The following is a 22,056-nucleotide window of genomic DNA, read 5'->3' on the forward strand; positions in this document are numbered from 1 at the left end:
CCGAAGTTGGAACCGTAATCCTGCAAAGGGGAGAGGCGGGATCTCCAGATGCTCGCATAGTGCTACTCATTCATGATGAACGTTGGATTCTATAACTAACAAGATGACAGAGCAGAGTCGGCAGGAAGTGGGCTTTTAACACACTGGATGGAAGATGGTATTATTTCTTAAATCTATCCTGGACTTTAAGTTAATTGAGATAAAACTAATCCAATTTGAGGAATTTGAAGCAATTACAAATGGGGAAGGTATTAGTACAAGGTAATGTGCTGGTTAGTTTTTATCAACTTGACATTAACTATTGTCACCTGGGAAGACAGAACCTCAGTTAAAAAATTGCCTCCATCAGATTGGCCTATAGGCATGTTTGGGGGCCTTTTCTGTATACCTGTTTGATACTGAGGGTGGGTCCACTCTTAGGCAGATGAGACTGAGTTGTAAGAATAAAAAAGGGAACTGAGCAAGCGAGTCAATAAGCAGAGCTCCAGCGTGGTCTCTGCCTCTGCTCTCTGGGTCTGCCCCAGGCTCCTTCCTTAAGCTCTTACCCTGGCTTCCCTTGATTGTGTTTGAACTAAGCCCTTTCCTTCCCAAGTTGGTTTTGGTCAAGGCAATTACCACAGCAAGAAGAAGGTAAGTACATGTTGTGTAACAGTTTCCCCTGAGAATGAAATATTCCATCCTTCAGGGAAACTCTGTAAGCATGAAGTTAAACAACTCAAAATAGCTTCGAAGTTCCTGAAACCGACCAGACCCATGAGGCTCCTCCCTGCCAGAGTAAGCAATCAAAGCTGAGAGCCCCTCTCAGAAGCGGAGCTGCAAAGAAGGCTCTGGGACCAGACCAGCTGCCTGGGAGAAGCAGAAACCAGCTGGGCTTCCCGGAACAGTCGGTCTCTAACCCGATGAGCTGCCGCAGGCTGTGCAGTGTGTTCCAGGTTCCCAGCTTTGCAAGCTGTCACCCATGCTGTGGAGGGCCTTGGTGATGCAGCTGTGAGTAACCTCAGTAAAACTCTTTGGTTCACCAAGTTGGATTTTTGTGGTATCTATACGTTTGTCTGCTGTGAGATTCTGATCTGGGGCGAGTAGATGTGTGTTGCATCTCCTCAGGGAAAGTTTTGTCACACAATGCCAGGACATCTATCAAAATTGTTTTAAAATTAACTGTCCAAATAAACATATTAAAGGAGAATTTCAAAGTGGATAGCTGTTATATAAAAGAAATATCCACTGTATGTTATCTATAATAATTCTACTTTAGCTAGGCATGATGGTGCACACTTTTAATCCTAGCACTCAGGATGCAGAGGCAGGAGGATCTCTGTGAGTTCAAGGTCAGCCTAGTCTACATCCATTTCACAGTATTGGTTTTGCTTATCCTTCTTGGGAATTGAGTGTTCTGAAATAACAGAGCAAGTACACACTATTCAAGTACAACAGCTTTTCTTTCTCAGCATCAGCTGGTGAGTAAGAAGTATTTAAAATGACGGAGTTTTGAACTTAGCACTCAAGCAAACTTTAGAGCAGAGGTTCTCAACCTTCCTTACGCTGTGACCTTTAAAATAGTTCCTCATGCTGTAGTGACCCCCGACCATAACGTTATTTTCATTGTTACTTCATAACTGCAGTTTTGCTGCTGTTATGAATTGTAAATCTCTGTGTTTTCTGTGAAAGGGTCACTTGGCCCCTCAAAGGAGTCGCGATTCACCTGTTGAGCAGCATTGTCATAGTGAGTTCCAGGATAGTCAGGGCTGCATTGTGAGACCCCTTCTCAAAAGAAAAGCCCACTTTAAGTATAAAGATTATGTAGATTAAATGGGTCAGTGTTATCAGTCATCCCAGGTTAAGGTGTAGGGCTGTTTTGTCTTGAGATAGGGTCTCACGTATGCCAGGCTGATCTCAACCTCACTGGCTCGTGCCACCATCCAGTTTATGTGGTGCCAGGCATTGAAGCCAAGACATTCCACCAGCTGAGCTATTTCCTTGGTCCAAGAGTTAGGGTTCTTGAGGGGAATCACGATGACACAGGTAATACCAAACCAGTTTCTACTGGAGTTCATGCTCTAACACAATGCATGGGGAAGGCTTCGTAGGTAGGCCGGCAGAGAACATGGCAGACTGTAGGCACATGTGGATGTTGCTTGCCACTCAGATGTCTGTTTTCTGATTGTGGCTTGTGTTTGTGTGTGATAATGACTCTCGGTTCTGCTCTCTGTACTAGCTTTTCAAAGGATGGTGAGCGTCGCTGTACCCAGGAAAGGATAAACCACCTTCAAATTTGGCCACTGTGCATGTATGGATTTGCAGGAAAGTCCCCCACACACCAGAAGGAAGTTAGTGGTTATCTAGTGAGAGTGACCTCCTAAAGCAGGGACATTAAAGGACAACTCTGTGGCCATCTAGACCTCCCTGCTCCCTCTCACGGGGGTGGGGCTTAAGTCATGGGGGACATTGGTTCAAAGTTTTGCTTAAAAATCATTGAGAGAGAGAGAGAGAGAGAGAGAGAGAGAGAGAGAGAGAGAGGAGAGAGAGAGAGAGAGTTTACACTTGTGCTCATATATATGTGATGTGTGAATGAGTGAGTGTGGGCACTTGTGCTTGTATATGTGATACGTGTATGGATACAGGCAACTGTGTGCCACAGCTGGTGTGCGGAAGCCAGAGGACAATTTTTGGATTTTTTCTCCTTCTGCTATGGGCATGAATTCCCAGGGTTGTACTTGACAGGCTTTGCCCAGGAAGCATCTTTTCATATAGAACCATACTGCTGGCCTCATGGGGGTCATTTAAAATTTTTATTTATATGTCTGTGTTCATATGCATGAGTCATACAATGTGGGTGCTGAGAACTGAACTCAGGTCCTCTGGAAGCAAATGTTGTTAACGAGTGAGCCATGTTTCTAGCTCCCAAGATATCTTGTAAGGATATGAATTAGCAAGTTCCTACATCTTCTTTGAGTTTCAAACTCTTCCATACCCTACCTAACCAAGCTAGAGTTGTATTCTGGCTGCCATAGCAACACTGGGGCTTGTTTCTTGAGAGGGGAATTATTGGTTCTCCCTTGCAAAATTGGCGAACAGAAGGCAGAGTGAGGATAAAATCTGTACAAGTGTGAGCACTTCAGACCCCTTCACTGAGCTGCTATCATGCTTTCTCTGGTCTGCTGGTAGACTTTATAAACAGAGATGTGCCCTTACCTGGAATCTCAGATATAGAAGAGCTGAAGTTGAGGGAAAAAGAAAAGAACCAGAAGAAAGCAGTGCAGTAGGTGTCCAGGTGATGCTGATGCCATGAGCCTGTGGGCCACATTTTAAGAAGCACTGAGCTAAGAGGTCTTGTCAAGCCTCTGAGGCATTGCCATTTCTTCTGATCAGTTCTCCAAACTCTGTAGGAAAGATGGGAAGATTGTGAGCCGAAGTCACAAGTTAGTTTCTACATTAACTATTCTATATCCTTAGTCTTAGAGCTTAAAGAGAAATTGGTTTATCTATCAAAGTTACAGAAAGAATCAGATACTATTGAGGTGAATTTTTGACATTTGATCACTGCTATCATACAAAATTTCTAAGTATTTTTGGATCCATTTACATGTCAATGGGAACAACCACTTATTTCCCAGAGGCCCAGGTTTAGAAGTTGAACCTATCCTGTCATAATATTGATAGAAGTCTCATATTCTTTTGTCTCCATATGGGTTTATTGAGGGGTAAGAGGAAGTGTTAACCAAAATGAAGTGATCAGAAAGACATTGCATTGAACGTATTCTCTTATAACTAAAATAATAATAATAATAATACAAACCTCAAGCAAGGGGGTCTAGCCAGGATCTAGGCCCCAACAACTACATCCATGGATATAGGAGCAGGGCTAGGGTTAGGGATGTGAAGGACGGCCACTTCTCTTTCTGTGTGTTTTTGTTGGCTACAGAGCCATGGACAGGCCCTTCCAGCACAAGACTTTTGTTACCAACCACCACCACCACCATGAGGTCCATCAGGAGCATTACATAAGGCAGATCTGTCCATTGTTTTTCACAGGAATCTGAACCTTAGGCAGAAGTTCAAAGGATCAAAGGTATATGTAGTCAGGGTTGGAGAGATGGCTCAGCAGTTAAGATCACCGACTATTCTTCCAGAGGACCTGGGTTCAATTGCCAGCACCCACATGGCTGTCTGACCTGACACCCTCACACAGACATACATGCAGGCAGAATATCAATGTACATAAAATGAAAGTGAAATATATATGTAGTCCTTAATTGTTTCCTCACACCTCTATTTCTCTAAGGATGTTTATTCTCAGGCGTCAATTTCATTAGCTAAGCTTGATGCCTGGGTTCTTTTAGTTTACATATTATTACTATTAATTTGTAATGTGAAGCTTTTGTGCTCCTAAGAACTTGGCAAAAATCATTCCACTGGGAAAAGTAGCATGACAGCTTGAGAAATTGGATTTTTCAATGGCCTGTACTTCCTTTCTTCTATAATGGAACATACACTTTAAATTGTTTTTTATTTGTGTCCATTTTCAATCTTGCATTTAAAACATTAAGGCACAGAATTACAGATTCCAGATAAAATTTGCATGCTAAAGTTATAATGAGAGAGAGAAACAAGTAACAGGTATGTTGATATCCAAGTTATGTTCCAGCTGTTTGATAATGTAACAAAATTAACTTTCTCTGAAAATGTGTTTTCTACAGATTTACTACATATACACTTTCCACTTATATATTATTGTGAGATCATTACTTGGAGAACAAGGCAAAAAATATATAATACATGATTCAGTAGTTTTATGACAATTATCATGCTGTGGAACAATCTTTGCACACTGCAAATACATAGTACTATCATTGGTTAATAAAGAGCTGACTGACTTATAGCTGGCAAGTAAAGCCCTCTTTTTTTTAAGAAGTAAAGTAAAATAAATTTTAAAAAAGCCACATAAAGATGGGAAATACACAGAGAGTCTGGATCCTGCATGTTATTGTGTTGTCTGTAGATTTTCTGATTGCTAATGAAGGAAAAATGTTTTGACTTCAACATGGAAGTCAAAAGATATGTTGCTTTGGGGAAGAGGTTATGCTTTTATTTCCGCAGGTAATAAGAGGCTGTGGATTCATTTCAGGTTGATATGGATCAGGTTTGATCAGGGAAGACCCCCTGAAAATCCTGGGTACAGACATCAAGAAATAAACCTAGGAAAACTACAAAATGCATAGCATGTATTTTACCTGCTTAAACATAAAACAACAACAAAAAATCATTGTTGGCTGACTTGTGTACAAAACACAGTCTATACTTGTGTCAATATAGATAGGTATGTTACCTTTAAAAGTTTATGTATTTTCAGAACAAGGGGACCAGAGACCAATAAAAACAGATGGCTCAGATGATCCAACATCTCAGAGCATCTTGTTGCAGTTTCCTCAGAGTTCCGCATCCAGAACAGCTTCTGGCTGCTGGCTGCTGGCTGAGATAGTTCAGCCTTACAGACTGTTCCAGCCAGGACTTAACAATTATCCTGATTTTCTTAAGGTTCCCTCAGAGATACCAGCACCCACAGACAACAGAAAGTAGTCTGGAGAATGACACCCACATACCCAAGAGATGGGGTATGGGTAGGTTTTAGCTATTCAATGGAATATGGATGTTTGTCATTGTTTAGGGGGGTTGGTTACAAGTTGTTATTGATCATAGTAAAAAAAAAAAGCTAAACAAATTAGTTAAATTCAAAGATCTCTTTCTAAAGGAAAAAAGGGGAATATAATATAGAAATGATGAGATAAAAGGGTAGATTATTGAACCTAATTTAAACCAAAAAGCAACTATTAATCTCAAAATATTTTATATTGGTATGGATTTTAGTTTATTGATACCTATTTAAAGTTACTTTTGTTATACTGTGTGTATGTTTCTACTCTTGCTTGGGATATTGTGCTTATGCAGCTCATTTAAAAATGTGATGTATAATTAAGAAACAGGTTAGTAGCTAGTCATCTATAATAATCAAACTTGTAGTCATCTTAGGTATGTTTTCAAGATTAAATAGATTAAAACACTTTAAAGACCTATAGAATATGGCATTTAATATGTTTAGTAAACTAAGGCTTTTCATGACAGTGAGACACATCTACTCTCAACAGCACCAATTTGCTTCAAATGAGGGTGATGGGCATCAAAGAAATTCCATATGGAGCTTGCTTTCTTTAGGAGAAAAGCTAGCCATTTGGACAAAGAAACTGCCCTTGCCTCAATTGCTGACAGTATACTGTCTAAATTGGACCAGCAGGATGCCAAAAAAGTGACTGCCAAATGTTGCCAACACAAGGTAGGACAGTCCTTCAAAATTCTCTGCTTCGAGAAACTCTGTCTCGAAAAAAAACAAAAAAAAAAAAAAAATCTCTGCTTCTTAAAAATGTCTGTCAGATATACTAGGCCTGTAGGTCAAAGCTGGCTGCCCCATTGTTATAGAAGAACTTTGGGTGACTATCCAGGCAACTAGATGTCCTTGTTGTTAGATAACTTTACACCTTTCTGGGGACTTCGATGGAGTTGAAGAATAAATAATTAAACATAAATTTTTCCTTAGTTATGATAAAATGTAAAGTAGGTAAGAATTTAGTAATGTAAGACTTTAGACTCACAAATATAAATAATAGAGTATTTACTAATTTTGCTGAATACAAATGGACTGGATATTGTAATTGTAATTCTTACATAACTATTTTTGTTGTATACAATTTTACTATGTTAAAGTTAAAACCTTCCTTTTTAATTAGACAAAAGGGGGAAATGCTGTGGATCAATCTTCATACACTGTAAATATACATTACTCTCACTGGTTAATAAAGAGCTGACTGGCCTATAGCTGGGCAAGAAGAGATTGCGTGGGAAAGCCAGACTGGGAAGAAGGGCAGAGCCTGAGGAATCATCAGCAGATACAGAGGAAGCAGGATATGAATATGGTGTGCTGAAAAAGGTACTGCCATGTGGTAGAGTGTAGATAAGAAATGTGGGTTAATTTAAGTTGTAAGAGCTAGTTAGTAACAAGCCCAAGCTATCAGCTGATCATTTGTAATTACTATTATGTCTCTCTGTGGTTATTTTGGAGCAGCTGCTGGGACACAGAAAATCTCTGCCTATCATGTTCCTATTTTAATTTTAATTTCTTGAGGGGTAAGAGGAAGCGTTAACCAAATGAAGTGTCAATGAAAATGCTACATTGAACTTACTTTACAACTCAAATAAAAATTATAGTAAGAGGAGATAGAACACATGTGATATGAAAGAATGTGAGAAGAATGTGAGGAAGGAAATACTAGGAGCTAAAGGTTTAAATGGGGATGGTCGGGATGCTGGGAATCGAGGAACAGGGATGAGTTTCCTAAAACTGAGGCTGTGTGAAGAAGCCTTATGAAAATCCATGTGTTTTAAGCTAACAGAAATATAGAAATATAAAGAGGAGGTAGAGCAGAGATATATGCCGCATGGGTGGACAGCCCTGCTGTCAGAAGAAAAGGATTATTAAATGAAAGTCTCAGTATAAAGCTTGGGCTACCTCCCTACAAGTTACTGGTCAAGAAAGTCCCAGAGTCCTTCAAAGACAGTACAGCTATTGCCATTGCTCTTGGCTGCCTTAGTTAGGTGTGAGACACTATTGCTCAGAACACCACATACTTTCCTTGTGGTGAGAGATCAATTTTGAATTGACTAGGAAACAGTCTCCCCATGGCTGCCTTTCATATTGCTGGAAGGTGCTGTTCAGGCTGCTGAGGGAGAAGATATCCACGGTCTTACCCAACTCTGGACCCTGCAATGCTCCATTGCTGATCTATCACAAAGATGTGTCCAATGACATAATACTGGCAAGAATGTTTATTGGAGTGCCATAGTTAGCTTCAACTGTCAATTTCATAACAAACTATCTTCATCTGTGAAGGAACCTCAATGGAAGGATTCCTCCGATCAAACTGGCCTTCAGCCATGTCAGTGAGCTATTTTCTTCTCAAGAGCAGATCCCACTATGTAGCTCTGGCTATCTTGGACTCAGTTTGTAGACCAGGCTATCCTCTAACTCACAGAGGTCTACCTGACTCTGCTTCCAGGGTGCTGGGATTAAAGGCAGGCATGTGCCACCACTCCCTTGTGAGGTGTTTTCTTAATTGCTAATTGAGGTAGTAGGACTAACCCGGTGTGGGCTTTGGCTTCTGACTTTGTTTTCCTTGATGGTAGATTAAAACCTGCATGTCAGAATAAGCTCTTTCCTGCCCAAATTGCTTTGGGTCAGAATGTTTTATCACAGTGATAGAAATTATATTAGAGCATGGAGGAACTACTCTCTCGATTGGACTTAAGGCCAGCTTCCCAGGGGGAACTCCATGCCTGGTCCTGCAAACATAGTCAAAACTGTCGCCTAGGGAAGTCTAGGCCTCAGGAGAGAACCTGATGGTATTGTTTTACTAAGTAGTCATGCTATTAAACTGACATGTTTATGTGTCTATCCATAGATTTGTGCTGCTCCTAACCTTGGTCAGAGCAGCTTCTTATTGCAGTGGGCAGTGTTTAATGCAAAAACTCATAAAGCGCTGAGAATATGGGACTTTGAGTGCTCTGCCCTGGACATCACACACACACACACACACACACACACACACACACACACACACACACACGGGAACATTATGGAACAAGGGCCAGAAAGCATGTAAGAGCCCAAGTTTGAGGAGGAGTGTTGTGAAAAGCTGTGGTTTGGATGTGGCATTGCTGCCACACACGTGAACTCACAGCAGCCGCGGCTACGTGCACAACTTGCCAAAGCTGAGCCAGTAAAATTCCATATGGAGTGGGGAGAGTCCCCACCTCTAGTTGAGGGGCTGTTGGCAGTTGATGACTCTTGAAGAAGTGACAGTTACTTTTTTTTGGGGTTGAGGCCCATGGATAACCTAACACCCATGTCCGTACGGGCATCATTAGTTGAACTCAGTGGTTATGGAGAAAAAAAAAAAAAAAAAAAGACATGACGTTGTGAGGGCATGTGCTGTGGGAGCCAGGAACAGGGGATGTTGGAGGGAGTCAGTGGAAATGGTAAAGATGCTTTGTATTCATTCTTTCTTTCTCTCTCTCTGTCTCCTTTCTTTCTTGAGACAGGGCTCTCTGTGTAGCCCTGGTTATCCTGGAACTCTCTCTGTAGAGTAGGCTGGCCTAAATGCACAGAAACCCACTTGCTTCTGCCTCTCCAGAGTTGGGATTAAAGGCATATGCCACCACTGTTTGGTGGAGAAATTTTCAACAATTAAAAAGAAATGGTTTTGCCTAATCAAAAGGCAGAATTGGCCTCCAGTGACCTCTGGTGGTTACAGCATGTAATTTTTGCCCCCCCCCCCCTTTTTTTCCTTTTCTCTCTTTTTCTTTTTGTTGTTTTGGTTTTTCAAGACAGGATTTCTCTCTGTAGCAGCCCTGGGCCATGCTGGCCTTACACTCACGGAGATTCACCTGCCTTTGCCTCCTGAGTGCTGGGATGAAAGTGCCCCCCCCCCCCCAGCTGTCACCCTTTTTCTAATGTGTGATAAATGTGGACGTGGACAGAACCAAGTGGTGACTATGGAGGTCAAGAGTCATTGCTCTTGGCTAGGATTGAATGGATAACCATGCAAGGTGAGACTAGAGTTAGGTTCTGGGTTACATATATAACCCTCTCCTACTCCTCTCCACTCCTGGTGGCCCTTTTCTTCTTCACATCCTTTCCTTCTGCTTTCATGTCTTTTTGTCCATAAGCGTCCATGGGTGTGCATTTACTGAGTGAGAGTAACTTATCTGTGGCCACACCATTGAGGACTATGACTCTCCCTTCCCCAGCAATCATTAACTTCCCTCATCAGGAGCCCCTCCAAGGATCAACTCTTTAAAAAAGTTATATTTGTCCTCTGTCTCTGAGACTCTTTATTAGAGAGATCATAGCTACTGTAAAATATACAATCTACCGCAAAAAAGATTTTTTCCCTTGACTCTCACCCTCTCTCAAGATAGCCTCATTGCTTATTCACTTTTAAACAGTGCTCTTTAAACAACAATTTTATTATGGAAAGAGTCAGATTTACAACTGCCAACGTTTTGTCAGTGTCAGATGTGACACTGCAGAGGCCTGTCTGCTGTCTATCCATCCCTTGCCTTGTGTCCCACCACCCTTATTTGGCTTTTGTCCCTGACTCCTGCCTCAGTCTCCCTTTCCTCCCTCATTGTAGCCTCCCAACTCAGTCCTCCTCTTTGCAGACCCACCTTTTAACTGTCCAGGTTTGGGGGCCATGCTCTCCTTATTTTCCTTCTCTATCCGGGTCAGACTTGCAGTTTTCCCGCCTTTGGCTCTCCCAGTGTCTAGGAACTCCCCCAACCACATTTTTGTTTGGTTCTCTGTATACCTTGTGATCCAGTTCACTCACATGGCTCCTGATTTTTAGAATCCCTCTTCTCCATTTTCTTCTCAGTTCCAAATGCAGACATCCAACCACCTGTTTTATATCTCTACTTTGATGTCTAAGAAGCATTTCTAACATAACATGGCTAAAAATGGTAACTCTTACTTTTCATTTTGTCTTTCCTTACCTAAACCAGATGTTAGCACATGACACCATCTAGTTACCTGGACCACTGTAGGCCGTGTTCCTGATCCTTTCAATGGTCCTGATCCCCATCTAACCTATTTGTTACCATCCTGTTCTATGTAAGATCTACAATTATCTGACTTCTGTCTCCATCTCCGCTGTTATCTCCATCTTTCATCTGCTCTGCTTATCATAATCTGATCACATCTAACCTCTAAGATGTTTGTCAACGAACAGTCCAATAAGTTCTCTGCTTAAAACCCACCTGTTTCCTGTTTTCAATAGAGTAAGATTAAAACCTACTTCTAAGAGCCTAAAAGGTAACAGTTACTGACAAGATAGTCCCTGACTTAAAATGGTCCAGTTGAACATGGTTTTTTGATAGTGAAAAATGGAAAGCACGTTCTGAGTTCTGACTTTGTTTCAATACTAGCTTTAGGCGAAATGTTCTTGTGTCATTCATTGGACAGGGGCAGTGCAGTGAGCTGCAGCTTCCATTTGGCCTCATCTGCTCACCCCTCCTCCTCAGCAAACTGGGTTGCTAGATTGTGGTATTCAGTAAGTTTGTGTATTGATTGCATCTTCCACTGCCAGGACTTTGAACTAAGGGCCTATCAGGATGTGACCTTGCCTTAGGTAGTAGAGCATTCTACCTCCCATCATCATGTTCTAGCACTGTGGTTCAAGTTCACTATATTGTAACCTGCTAACTCTAAAAAACACCAGGACTGTCTCCGTTCCAAAGCTTCTGTACTTTCTATTGCTCTGTCCAGCTCCTAGGTGAGTGTACATCTGTCTAAAGTCCTGCACTTTGTGGTTTCAACATGAAATGTCACCACAGTAATCCGAGCACTTGATCTCTTGCTAGCAGAGCTGTTTGGGAGGTGGCGGGGCCTCTGGTTCACAGGGCCTAGCTGGCTAGTGCAGGCTATTGGGGCTGGGCCTCTGCGCCTGTCTCTGCCCTGATTCACCATGTTTCCCGAGGACAGTATTCCATAGGCTCCCATTACTGCAGCTGCCAGGATTTCCCTGCCATGATGCGCTGATATCCTCAACTGTGAGCTAAAACCAATCCTTCCTTCCTTGTCAGGTCACAGCCACTGAGAATCTGTAGACATTCTCTGTAAAATCACCTTTTTCAAGGGATACTTTCTGCACTGTAGTTCTCATACTACAGGACTGTTAGATGGTCACTCAATAAATGTTTAGAGTCACTCAGCACTGAAGACTCCGGTTATTCTCAGCCTGTAACACAAATATATTGTTTTAAAGATAATTTCTTTCTCATTAGGACTTTTGTTCAGATCTTTTTCCTTAAGGCCAGAATCACAAGCAACAACCAGGGACAATACACATGTTTTTTCTTCAAAATATGTCAACATTTCGTGGAGGTACCTTGGCCAGAAGTGCCTCATTTGTGTGGTATCTTTGAGGACAATGAAATCATCTCCCATGTTTTTACTTTACCTTGTGAGATATGTGTATAACTGTGCATCTCAAACAAGCAAACCTTAACAGAGCCTTAAAGTGTCTTCATTATTTTGCTCCTGTTAAAACAGAGCAGCATCTGCACAACATTACAGTTCACTGGAACTTTTACCTGTTTCATAGAACCTCAAACTATTGAGGTTTCAGGATCCTACTTAATTTACAGAATAGGGTAACATATAATAGCTCTGCTTCCCTGAATCTAAACCTTGTGCTTTTCACCACCCTGTTCCCCACAGCTCCTAAGGGACTCATTTCTTCCAATCACGAACCATTTCCTTTACATTCTATTTCTTTGGAATGGAAAGAAACCTTTCTTTTTTCCATCCTTTACAGTGTATCTTCTGGAAATCAAAAATTTGTTAGGTCCCAAACCCTGGGACAAAGGACTGAAGTACCTATTTACCATACCAAAGAGGACCTAGGGCCAGGTTCTCCAGCATCCCTCAGTCCTTTCCTGTTACAGGGTATGGCTTGAATACCCAGCCTTCTACCCTGAACCCTGCAGCCAAGGGGTTGGGCTGCCCTTGCCTCAGAAGCTCTTCCCTACACAATCCAGCCATTCTCCTTACCCGCCCCCCCCCCTCCCCCCTTTTTCTACCCTTTGCCCTCTTGGCTGCTGTACCTGGTCCCCTCTCTTCCCTCTCCTCATGTGGCTCAGTCTGGTCATGTCCACTCTGGACTCTCCCAGATGTCTCTGCCTCTGGCTCTGCCCTCTCTTTTATCTACAGTAAATTTTCTCCTCTACCTAGGAGCAGTCATGTCCTTTTTCTTTTTTGTTCATTCAAAATTTACCATAATTTGAGTTCTTCTAAAGCACGAAGTAATACTAAGATATCAAAAACATTGAACGATAAACCCACATTGCTTAATTATGTGTAAAACATTGCTGGTGTATAGAGCGCATTCAAAACAGAAGAAACAGCCAGACAGACCAAAGCCTAACTGAGTAATTTGAACTGGATCTTGTTCAAGTTCTTATCTCTTTGAAAGAAATAGGCACAGTAAGGAAACCCAAATAGCAGCTCCGGTGGGTGAAAAAGGCAACAGTTCACTCCAAACCGCCAAGGTTGTCTCTTGGGAAAGTAGAAAGCAAATACTGAAGACTGAGCAAGCAATGGGCTATGGTTTTGAATCGAAGCCTCTGAAGGACACACCAGTACTGGCTTAGGGCGGCTTAGAGCCTGGAAACTTGGAAGACTTCCACAGCTAGCCAACCCACACCCATAAAAGAGAGGAGTGATTCTGAGTTCCCCCGAGAGACTAGGAACGGGCCAGGGGCTTTAACCAAGCGCAGCCCGGCCGGCTGGGAGGCGTGTTGGACGGCTCTTGCTTGACTCTCTGGAGTAACTCAAAGGTGTCAGGTCCCCCAAGAAATTCCTTTTCCCAAGATGGGGCATCTAGACAGAAGCAGCATCCCCTCCGGGGCTTGAAGGTAGTTCCTGCTTGCTAAGAGGCACACAGGCCTCTTCATTAACTTAAGTGGGGTCTACTAGCACGTCAAGGTCCACGCAGCCTCTCAGTCCCATCACACAGGCCCGACCCCAGCTCACAGGCTCCCTTCCTCCCAGGCACCGGTTCCCACGTGACCCAGGAGACACGTGTCCGTCCCCCCCCACCCCCACCCCGCCACCTTGGCGCTTCCCGGCTTTGCCCAAGCACGGCCCGGGCAGTTTGGAGTAAACGTTTCCCCTTCACCCACGGAGCGGCTACGTGGGTTCCTTTAGTTGGCCCCTATCATCGAAGACGTCTATGCCGGGCGCCCCGACGTCCCCGGGAACTTCCGGGGATCGTGTTCGCCTTTCCAGCGCGGCGGGCGGCCGCACCTTCTTTCCCAACACTGCCCGGGCGGCCGTGGGATCGCTCGACCGGCCGCTCTGGCCAACCCGGCCACCAGGCCGGCCCCAGAGCGTTCTGGCGGCCTGCGCATGCGGGCTGGGCGGCCGCAGCCCGGCCTCCCCAGCCGCTTCCTCCCCGGCCCTCGGCGACGGTTTGGAGCCCGCTGACAGCTCCACGACCTGCGGACGCTGGCTCGTCTTGTGCTTCCACGTTACCCTATCAGAGACGGGGCGGGGCGTCAGCCTCCTCAGCCAATCGGCGCCAACCACGACCCAGGCGAGCCGGGCTGCACCGCGGCCAGGGGGAAGGCGATTGGGCGGCGGCGGCGCTGAGGGCGTGGCGACTCCGGGCCCCGCCCACCGCTGTTTTCCGCCGCCCGGCGCCGGCCGTCGCCGAGGCCCGAGTGACTTGAGTCACCGAGCGGACGGCGGGCGCTGGGCTGCGGGCTGTGCGCCGCGCGGGCTGCTGGGCCGCGCACCTTCCTGCTCTTCAGCCTCGGCGCCCTCGGACATGGTGGCCCCCGGCTCGGTGGGCAGCCGGCTGGGCGCGGTGTTCCCGTTCCTGCTGGTCCTGGTGGACCTGCAGTACGAAGGTGAGTCCCGCCCTGCCCCGGGGCGGGCTCCGGGTCCTTGTGCGGGCCGGGAGCGGCGCTCCGGGGCGCGAGGCTGGACGCCGGGCTGGCCAAACGGGCGGAGGCCCGGCCCGAGCCGAGCAGAGGGGGCCGGGCGGGCCGCGAGGCCGGGACGGCGGCCTGGGGCGCAGCCCGGAGTCCGGCGGCCCGGGTGGTGGGGAGGAGGCATAACGGCGGCTCGCACGGGACAGGTCCGGCTGGCTGGAGTAGGGGGTGCGGACGGAGCGGGGAAGCCCGGGGCCGGCGAGGGCCGGGCCAGGGTGAGTCCCGTCCCCCGAGCACCCCGCGTCGGGTGCGCAACTTAGGCTGGTGCCTGGAGAAGTCCGCGCTGGGCTTGCGGCTCCCGGCTCCTAAGTTGCGGGGCTCTGAGTGTGTGGTTTTACAGTTCCCAGCATGGCGTCGTTCAACTTTTCTTTTTTTTTCCTCATGCTGGTGCTACTTTTTTCTAGTCCTCGGTGTGTGTGTGTGTGTGTGTGTGTGTGTGTGTGTGTGTAGTGTGTGTAGAGAGTGTGGTGTGTGTGGTGTGTGTGTGTGGTAGAGAGAGAGTGTGTGTGTGTGTGTGTACGATGTGTGTGTGTGTTTGCTGTGTGATTGTGGTAGTGTGTGTGTGTGTGTAGTGTGTGTTGTGTTGTGTGTAGTGGTGTGTGTCTGTGGCGTTGTGTCGTAGTGGTGTGGTGGTGTGTAGAGTGTGTGTGTCTGTGCGTGTGTGTGTAGTGTGTGTGTGTGTGTCTGTGTGTGTGTGTAGTGTGTGTGTGTGTGTGTAGAGTGTGTGTGTCTGTGCGTGTGTGTGTAGTGTGTGTGTGTGTGTGTAGAGTGTGTGTGTGTGTGTGTAGTGTGTGTGTGTGTGTGTAGTGTGTGTGTGTGGAGAGTGTGTGTCTGTGTGTGTGTGTGTAGTGTGTGTGTGTGTAGAGTGTGTGTGTGTGTGTGTGTGGTGTGTGTGTGTGTGTGTGTAGAGTGTGTGTGTGTGTGTGTGTGTAGAGTGTGTGTGTGTGTGTGTGTGTAGAGTGTGTGTCTGTGCGTGTGTGTGTGTGTGTGTGTGTGTAGAGTGTGTGTGTGTGTGTGTGTGTGTAGAGTGTGTGTGTGTGTGTGTGTGTGTGTGTGTGTGTGTGTGTGTGTGTGTGTGTGTGTGTGTGTTGGGGGAGGAGTCTGGTTAAAAAGATAGGGAGCGCTTACATTTCACCCTGGCCTGCAGACTGGAATGTTGGCTACTCCCAACGGAATAGGAAAACAAGAGACCTATCCCATCTTGGCTGTAAGCAGGAGGACTTAGGCAGTGAGGCCGTGAAGCCCCAGATGCCCATTGAATACTGCTTCCCAGCTTGGTTACTGTGCTGTAGTGGCGGACCTGACCTGGGTACCGATCCTGTACTCATTCCCAAAACGTAGGTCGTGGGGCAAGAGGGGAAAGCAAACAGTTGAATATTCCATGCGGGTGGGGTGGGGATGGAGGAACTGAAATTGGGGATAGTTCATGGTGAAACCCTCATACAAGTGTATGTGGATTTCTGTCTTTGTTAAAAAGTCATGTTATGTAGTTTTTACATCTCCATTAAAGGTAGGATTTTTGCTTGTTTTGGCTTCTTGATGACCATATGTTTGAACCTCAAATCAGATTTTGTACTGTGACAGTCCTGAGACCAGTAATTTGACATTGAAACCAGCCTCAGAGTGGAGGGGATTGGAATTGGAAGGCCTGGACCAATTTAATATGTAGGTCATATATTCTAATTCTCTCGAATTTTCTAACTCGTTCTATCCGCTCACTAATCATGCTCCGTTATTATTAATGGCTTGGATATTTAAGAGAAAGGTGTCTGTTATGTTTAGTATCTATTTTTTTCAGTTGCAGACATACTTTTGTTTGTTTTACCTTTTCCAGTAGTTTGTAGATCAGTCACCTCTTTCGAATTTCTATTCTCTGTGTGATTCCTAAGACTGTTAGCGTTTCATTCATCTACTGCGGTGTTTCTGTACAAAAATCTTTGAATTCTTCTGCCTGGGAAGCACTAATGGCCCCTCTCAGGGGAAAGCCGGAGTGTTGCTTTTTCAGGCATATTACCCGTGTAAAATAGCAGGTGATGGAGAGGGAGAGAGCCTTTTTGTAAGCTGTCTCTTATTCCATGGAGGTATGTGATAGTCTCTGTTTTACACACGTGGGAACTGATGTTCTAAGAGCTTAATGAAAATTTATCTTGGGGCTGGAGCGATGGTTAGAGTGTTTGCTGGTCCTGCAGAAGACAGCTGGGTTCCCAGCACTGGATCAGGCTACTCACATTGTAATTCCAACTCCTGGAGTCTCCTTCTCGTTCCACAGGCACTGGACGCATGCACGCGCGCGTGTGCACGCTCACACACATGTAAATAAAATCTTTAAAAATAAACTTTACCTTCTGTATGAACTGGACACAGGAAAATTATTGGTAGCATCGTTTTCAAGCATTTCTAAGTTGTGGCAGCTGAGAAAAATAAGCATTTTAAATTATCACTAGAAAGTGACAGGAAGGTGATTTCCTAGCAGGTTCAGTACAATGGTTCTTCCCAGGTGTGCTGGCTCATATTTGTGATCTTAGCACTCAAGAGGCTGAGGAAGGAGGATTGTCATGAATTTAAGATCAGCCTGAGTTATATATCATGTCTTCTAGGCCAGTCTGAGCTACAGTGTAATTAATACTTTGTCTAAAAAACAAAGAACAAAAAAAAACAAAAACAAAAAAAAAAAAAAAGGAAGAAAAAGAAAACATGCTGTCTCCCAAAGCAGTGGTCCCCCAGCTGTATATCAGAATCTTATGTGGAGGATTTTTAAGAGTTCTAGGTACACTTACAGAACTTCTGATTTCGTAGGTCTTGTTGGAACCTGAAAGTTTGCATTTCTAAAAGGATCCCAGATGACCACAGTTTGAGAGCCACTGGTGTACTAAATTATATGTAGGAATTAAATCAGGGGTCTGCTATTTATTAGACCCTAGAGTTGGGGATAGAGTTATCAAGACAAAGCAGCAAACTATCTGCTTGCATTTTCTTGAATGAGTTATAGCTGGGTTCATTACCCTCAGCTTTGAGGGAGGCATGCAGGTCGAGTGGGGCCATTCTGCACCTAAGACTTGGAGAGAAGACACACAGAGAGTTTCCTGTGGACAGGGAATGTGAAGCACAGTGTCATATTATAGATAGTACTATTAATGCTTAGCCTAACTGGTTTGTTTTTGGTTTTTTTCTGACTTAAAAATATCCCTTTAAACCAGGTTTTCTGTTGTAATCCATAGGAGAGCACATATCATGAATTGAAAGACTGACTCTTAGTACTTTCTTCCTAAGAGCCTTTGAAAAGAAATCTAGAGCTTTAAAAAATAGAATTTTTGAGTAGGAAGAAAATGTTAGGGACCAGAGAGGTGGCTCAGTGTGGCAGTGCTGCCGCCCCTGCCGAGGGGGAGGGTGGGACTTGGGCTCCCAACATCACAGTCACTTGTAACTCCAACTCCAGGGAGCTGAGGCCTGGAGCGGATACTGTCTCTGCCTTACACAGAGATACCAATTAAAAAAAGAGAGCCCGTTAGTATCTACTTTAGCATTCTCCCAGTACAAATGAGATATCAGTTTGCTGCTAATGACTTATTTAGTGGCTTGAGTATGAATACAGACTGAAAAAACAAACATTTTATATTGCCATAGCTTTATCTTTATTTTCTTGAATTGTATCAGGAACCCATTTTTTAATTCCACTGAATTAATCTGATTAATCCATACATTTTGGCCATCATGGGAAAAGACTCAAAAATCTATTCAAACAAAAGGTTGGGATACATTTTACTTAAACTGATAAATTAGAGTATATTTACCTTTTGAAGGACCTGATACTAGTTAAATATGAAGAGAATTTTTTAAATGAATGATTTTAAAACAGTTTATATAATCAGATGGTTTGAATTATTTAGCAAGCTAGATTATAAAGTTAGGGTGGTTGAGTTCATCTCACCAGCTAGCATTTGCTGAGAGGCCTGGAGTTGCAACTGCTTCCATTCTGTTTGGACAAGGTGGTTCTGAGAGGAGATCCCTGGAGCAAGTAGGTTTTATTTCCCGGGTGAAGTTAATTGTGGTTCTTTTAATTAATTGATTGGTTGATTGATTTTGTCTGTGTGTGAGTCTTATTTTGATTTGTTTTGTTGGGCTGTCTCACTCTAGCCCAGTCTGGATGGACTCTGGAATTTGATATTTAGATCATGAGGGGCCCAAACTTGTGGTGATCCTCCCCCCTCTGCCTTCTGAGTGTGAGTTATTAATCAGCAACTTAACTCTGTTTACATAGAAATATCCCAAGGAAACCCAGTCACCTGCCCTTCAGAACTCATACATTTATTTTCAACCATAAGTTTATTTTTTCTGTCCATGTCTTTAGAAACTGGCTCTTTTAAAAATAGGTAAATATGATGGGTTTGTTGCTTAGAGTTTTGGAATCAGCAAAGGTTATGCTATATGGCTCTGTGATGAGGTATATATGGTATAACATTAATTGTCTGTCTTAAAGTTCACAGAATAGGGCACTTAAGACATGCATTTGGGAAGTATCGATATATTATCTATTTTCTCCAAGTTTAATTGTCCATTACTGCAGCCACTATATTACCAATACTCTTACATTTCTTTGCTCTTGTGTTCTTTGGCTTTTCTCACCTGGCATATCTCCAAACCCATTAAATTCAAGCTTGGCCATCTTGTTTGTTGTATGTAAGAGCTAAACACAGATGGAGAAGAACAACTGTTAGTTAGCTGTTTACTGTTAGTCTCATTCTAGGTGCACAGTCTTGATCTCAACTGCACATGCAATGTTGCTAATATTCTTACAGTTCTTCAGTATGTCTGTTCTTGAAAAATGTTATTTTAAATCCTTGCCCTTAAATAGCCAAGTCCAGTTTAAATTCGCCTTCTCTTACTCCCTTACCTTATTCTTAACAACAGAACTGGGGGAGGGGGCGTTGGGCTGTGTGCTAGCACATGTGTGGAGGCCAGAGGAAAACTTCTAGGAGGTGGTTCTTTTCTTCTTCCACATGGTGTGGGCTCCAGAATCAAGTTCAAGTCCACCAGGCTTGGTGGCAAAGCTTTACCCACTGAGCCAGCCTAAAGACCTCCACTTGCCTCATTGTTTTAGATAGCATTTTGTTGAAGATGAGAGCAAAATAGGCCTGCTTTATTTCAACAACACAATTCCCTAGTTTATCCACGTCTCTGTGCATATTGCTACCCAGTCTAAGTATTTTCAGCTTGATTGTAGTTTTGATTATGAGAAGTCCTACATCACTTGATAACCTGTGTTGGTCTTTAAAAAGAAAAGTTGTTCATGCTGGTTATGAACTTGCTGTGTTTTCCAGGCAGGCTTCAAACTCAGTGTCCTGTCTTAGCTTCTCCTATGTTGGGATTCTAGGCCTGTGAAAAGGCCTTCTTGAATCCTCACACTGATGAAAGGCTGAATGCTGTGGCTCACATGGCAAAGGTCTAAGGGCAAAAGGACCAGCTTCTTCCCTGCAGCCTTTTATGAGGCACTAGTACAAGTCTGACAGGACAGACTAATGACTTACTTCCCAAATGTTGCAATCCCACCACAGTGGATTAAGTTTCCACCAGTGAATTTCAGGGATAGTCAGAGCAAGTGTTCCTCTCCTTGGTCATCACTTCCTTCCCCTCCACTAGATGGCTCCCCTCAGCACTCCAACATACCTTTGTATCTTAACTGTTCTCTAATATTAAATATTTGTCCCTGAAGCTATTGGACTGTATTTTGGTTCTTTTGGTAATAGAATTTTATTTATTTGAGAGACTTTATGTATTTTTATTGTATGTGTGTGGATGTTTTGCCTACATACACGTACGTCTGTGTACCGTGTACATATCTTGTACCCACAGAGGTCAGAAGAAGAATTACATCCCTTGGAACTGGAGGTGATTGTGAACCACCATGTAGGTGCTGGTCCTCTGCAAGAGCAAAAGTGGTCAGGAGCAACTGCTCTCAACTCCTGAGCCATTTCTCAACCTTAGTAACACAGTTTTAAAGAATGATTGGTAGTTTTTATTCTGTTATTTTTCTTATACATTATTTTAGCAACAATCATAAACATTTACATATCTGTCTCTTATTTGCTTCCACCATTTTGGTTCACCCCAGTCTTCCCTCATGAGGCTTATATCAGCTTTCTTAACTTCTAAATGGCTGACCGACCCATTTCTGATTAAGGGTCTTGGTTTGTTTTTGTTTTTTTTCCTCACAGTCTTGAGTGAATGGCATGATTAGTTGTTCCATTTCCCCCACTCTTCCTGTTTTCATTGTTGAACCATGATTGTTAGTTATCACGGAGAATCCTGTTGAGTGCTCATTTGGAAATTGCATGATAAAATTGCTTTGTCTCTTGGAAAATAATACTCACACAGTGTGTAGCAATGGAATAAAACTTGTTGCTCAAAATAGAGTTTAGATGTTGCAAGATAGCCAACAATCTACAAGTGAAGCGGTTACTTATATTGCCCTGTTATTATCGGGGTAAAAACTTGATTGATCAAAGAAGAGGTGGAGAAGTGACCTGCAGCTCTTTCTGAGTCCCTCCCTACTACTTCCTGTGTCTCTCTATATGTCCTGGCTCCTCCAAAAAACCTCTATGGCTAATTCTGGTCAGCTAGTAGCTAGCTCCATCCTCTGATTCAAGGTAAACTTTATTGGCAGTCTCAGGAGTGTCAAAATATCCCATAACATACAAAGTAACCTTTTTTTTGACATTAGTGTCTTTATGAATCATTTATGGTAAGTTTTGAGCAGTTTCATTTGGTAATTGTATGTGTTCTAGACTCTTATTCTGAAGACTTGTAATATATTCATTTAGGAAGGCCAATAATTCCTTTAATTGATATTAAGTGTTCACCATCTGTAATTTATTGAACTCTGTGATGTAAGGAGAAAGGTGACAGTTTCTGCTCTCAGACTTGATTTTCATTAGTGCTGGGATAAGAGTGGGAATCAAAGTTATGAGAAACAGGTTAAACTGAAAAGCATTATGTTGATGGTGGTACTGCAAACCAGATGTGCATTTGTGAGTGTGGGAATGCAAAGTATGGTAGGAGGTAGAAGGACAGGTAGGCAGCAAAGGTTTGCAGAGGAGCAGCATTTGTGGACAGGATCTGTTTTGTCTGTTTGCTTGTTTCTGTGGTGTTGAGGATAGAACCCAGCGCTTTTCACCATTAAGCTACATCCCTAGTCCAGGGACAGCATCTTGATGAGTGACTAAGAATTTTTAGGTGGGCAGTTGGGGAAGGCTGTTCCATGGAACAGCAAATATAAAAGCATGAGGCATGAGGACATAACATATTTAGGAAAGTTCAACAAATTCATTTTGCGGTAAGAGTAGAAAGTAGGTATTAGAGGAGAGGTGGATGATTAAGAGCCTGGAGCAGTATCAGGGAACATAGGCCTGAAGTGTGCTATCTGCCTTTAAACTTGAAAGGATATGCAATGACTACCAA

General features: G+C 43.7%; 1 protein-coding gene across 1 annotated transcript in view; it reads left to right on the forward strand.

The window, feature by feature from the left end:
- The first annotated feature begins 14,269 nt into the window (after positions 1 to 14,269).
- The window catches only part of Dnajc3 (DnaJ heat shock protein family (Hsp40) member C3), a 38,194-nt gene continuing 30,407 nt past the window's right edge, over positions 14,270 to 22,056 (forward strand). Inside the window, exon 1 of the mRNA XM_036198941.1 lies at positions 14,270 to 14,517. Within this exon, the coding sequence (XP_036054834.1) occupies positions 14,436 to 14,517 (82 nt within the window). The 5' untranslated portion in view covers positions 14,270 to 14,435. The remainder of the gene's footprint in view (positions 14,518 to 22,056) is intronic.

The sequence above is a fragment of the Onychomys torridus genome, chromosome 9 (assembly GCF_903995425.1).
Source record: "Onychomys torridus chromosome 9, mOncTor1.1, whole genome shotgun sequence".
Lineage (NCBI taxonomy): Eukaryota > Metazoa > Chordata > Mammalia > Rodentia > Cricetidae > Onychomys > Onychomys torridus.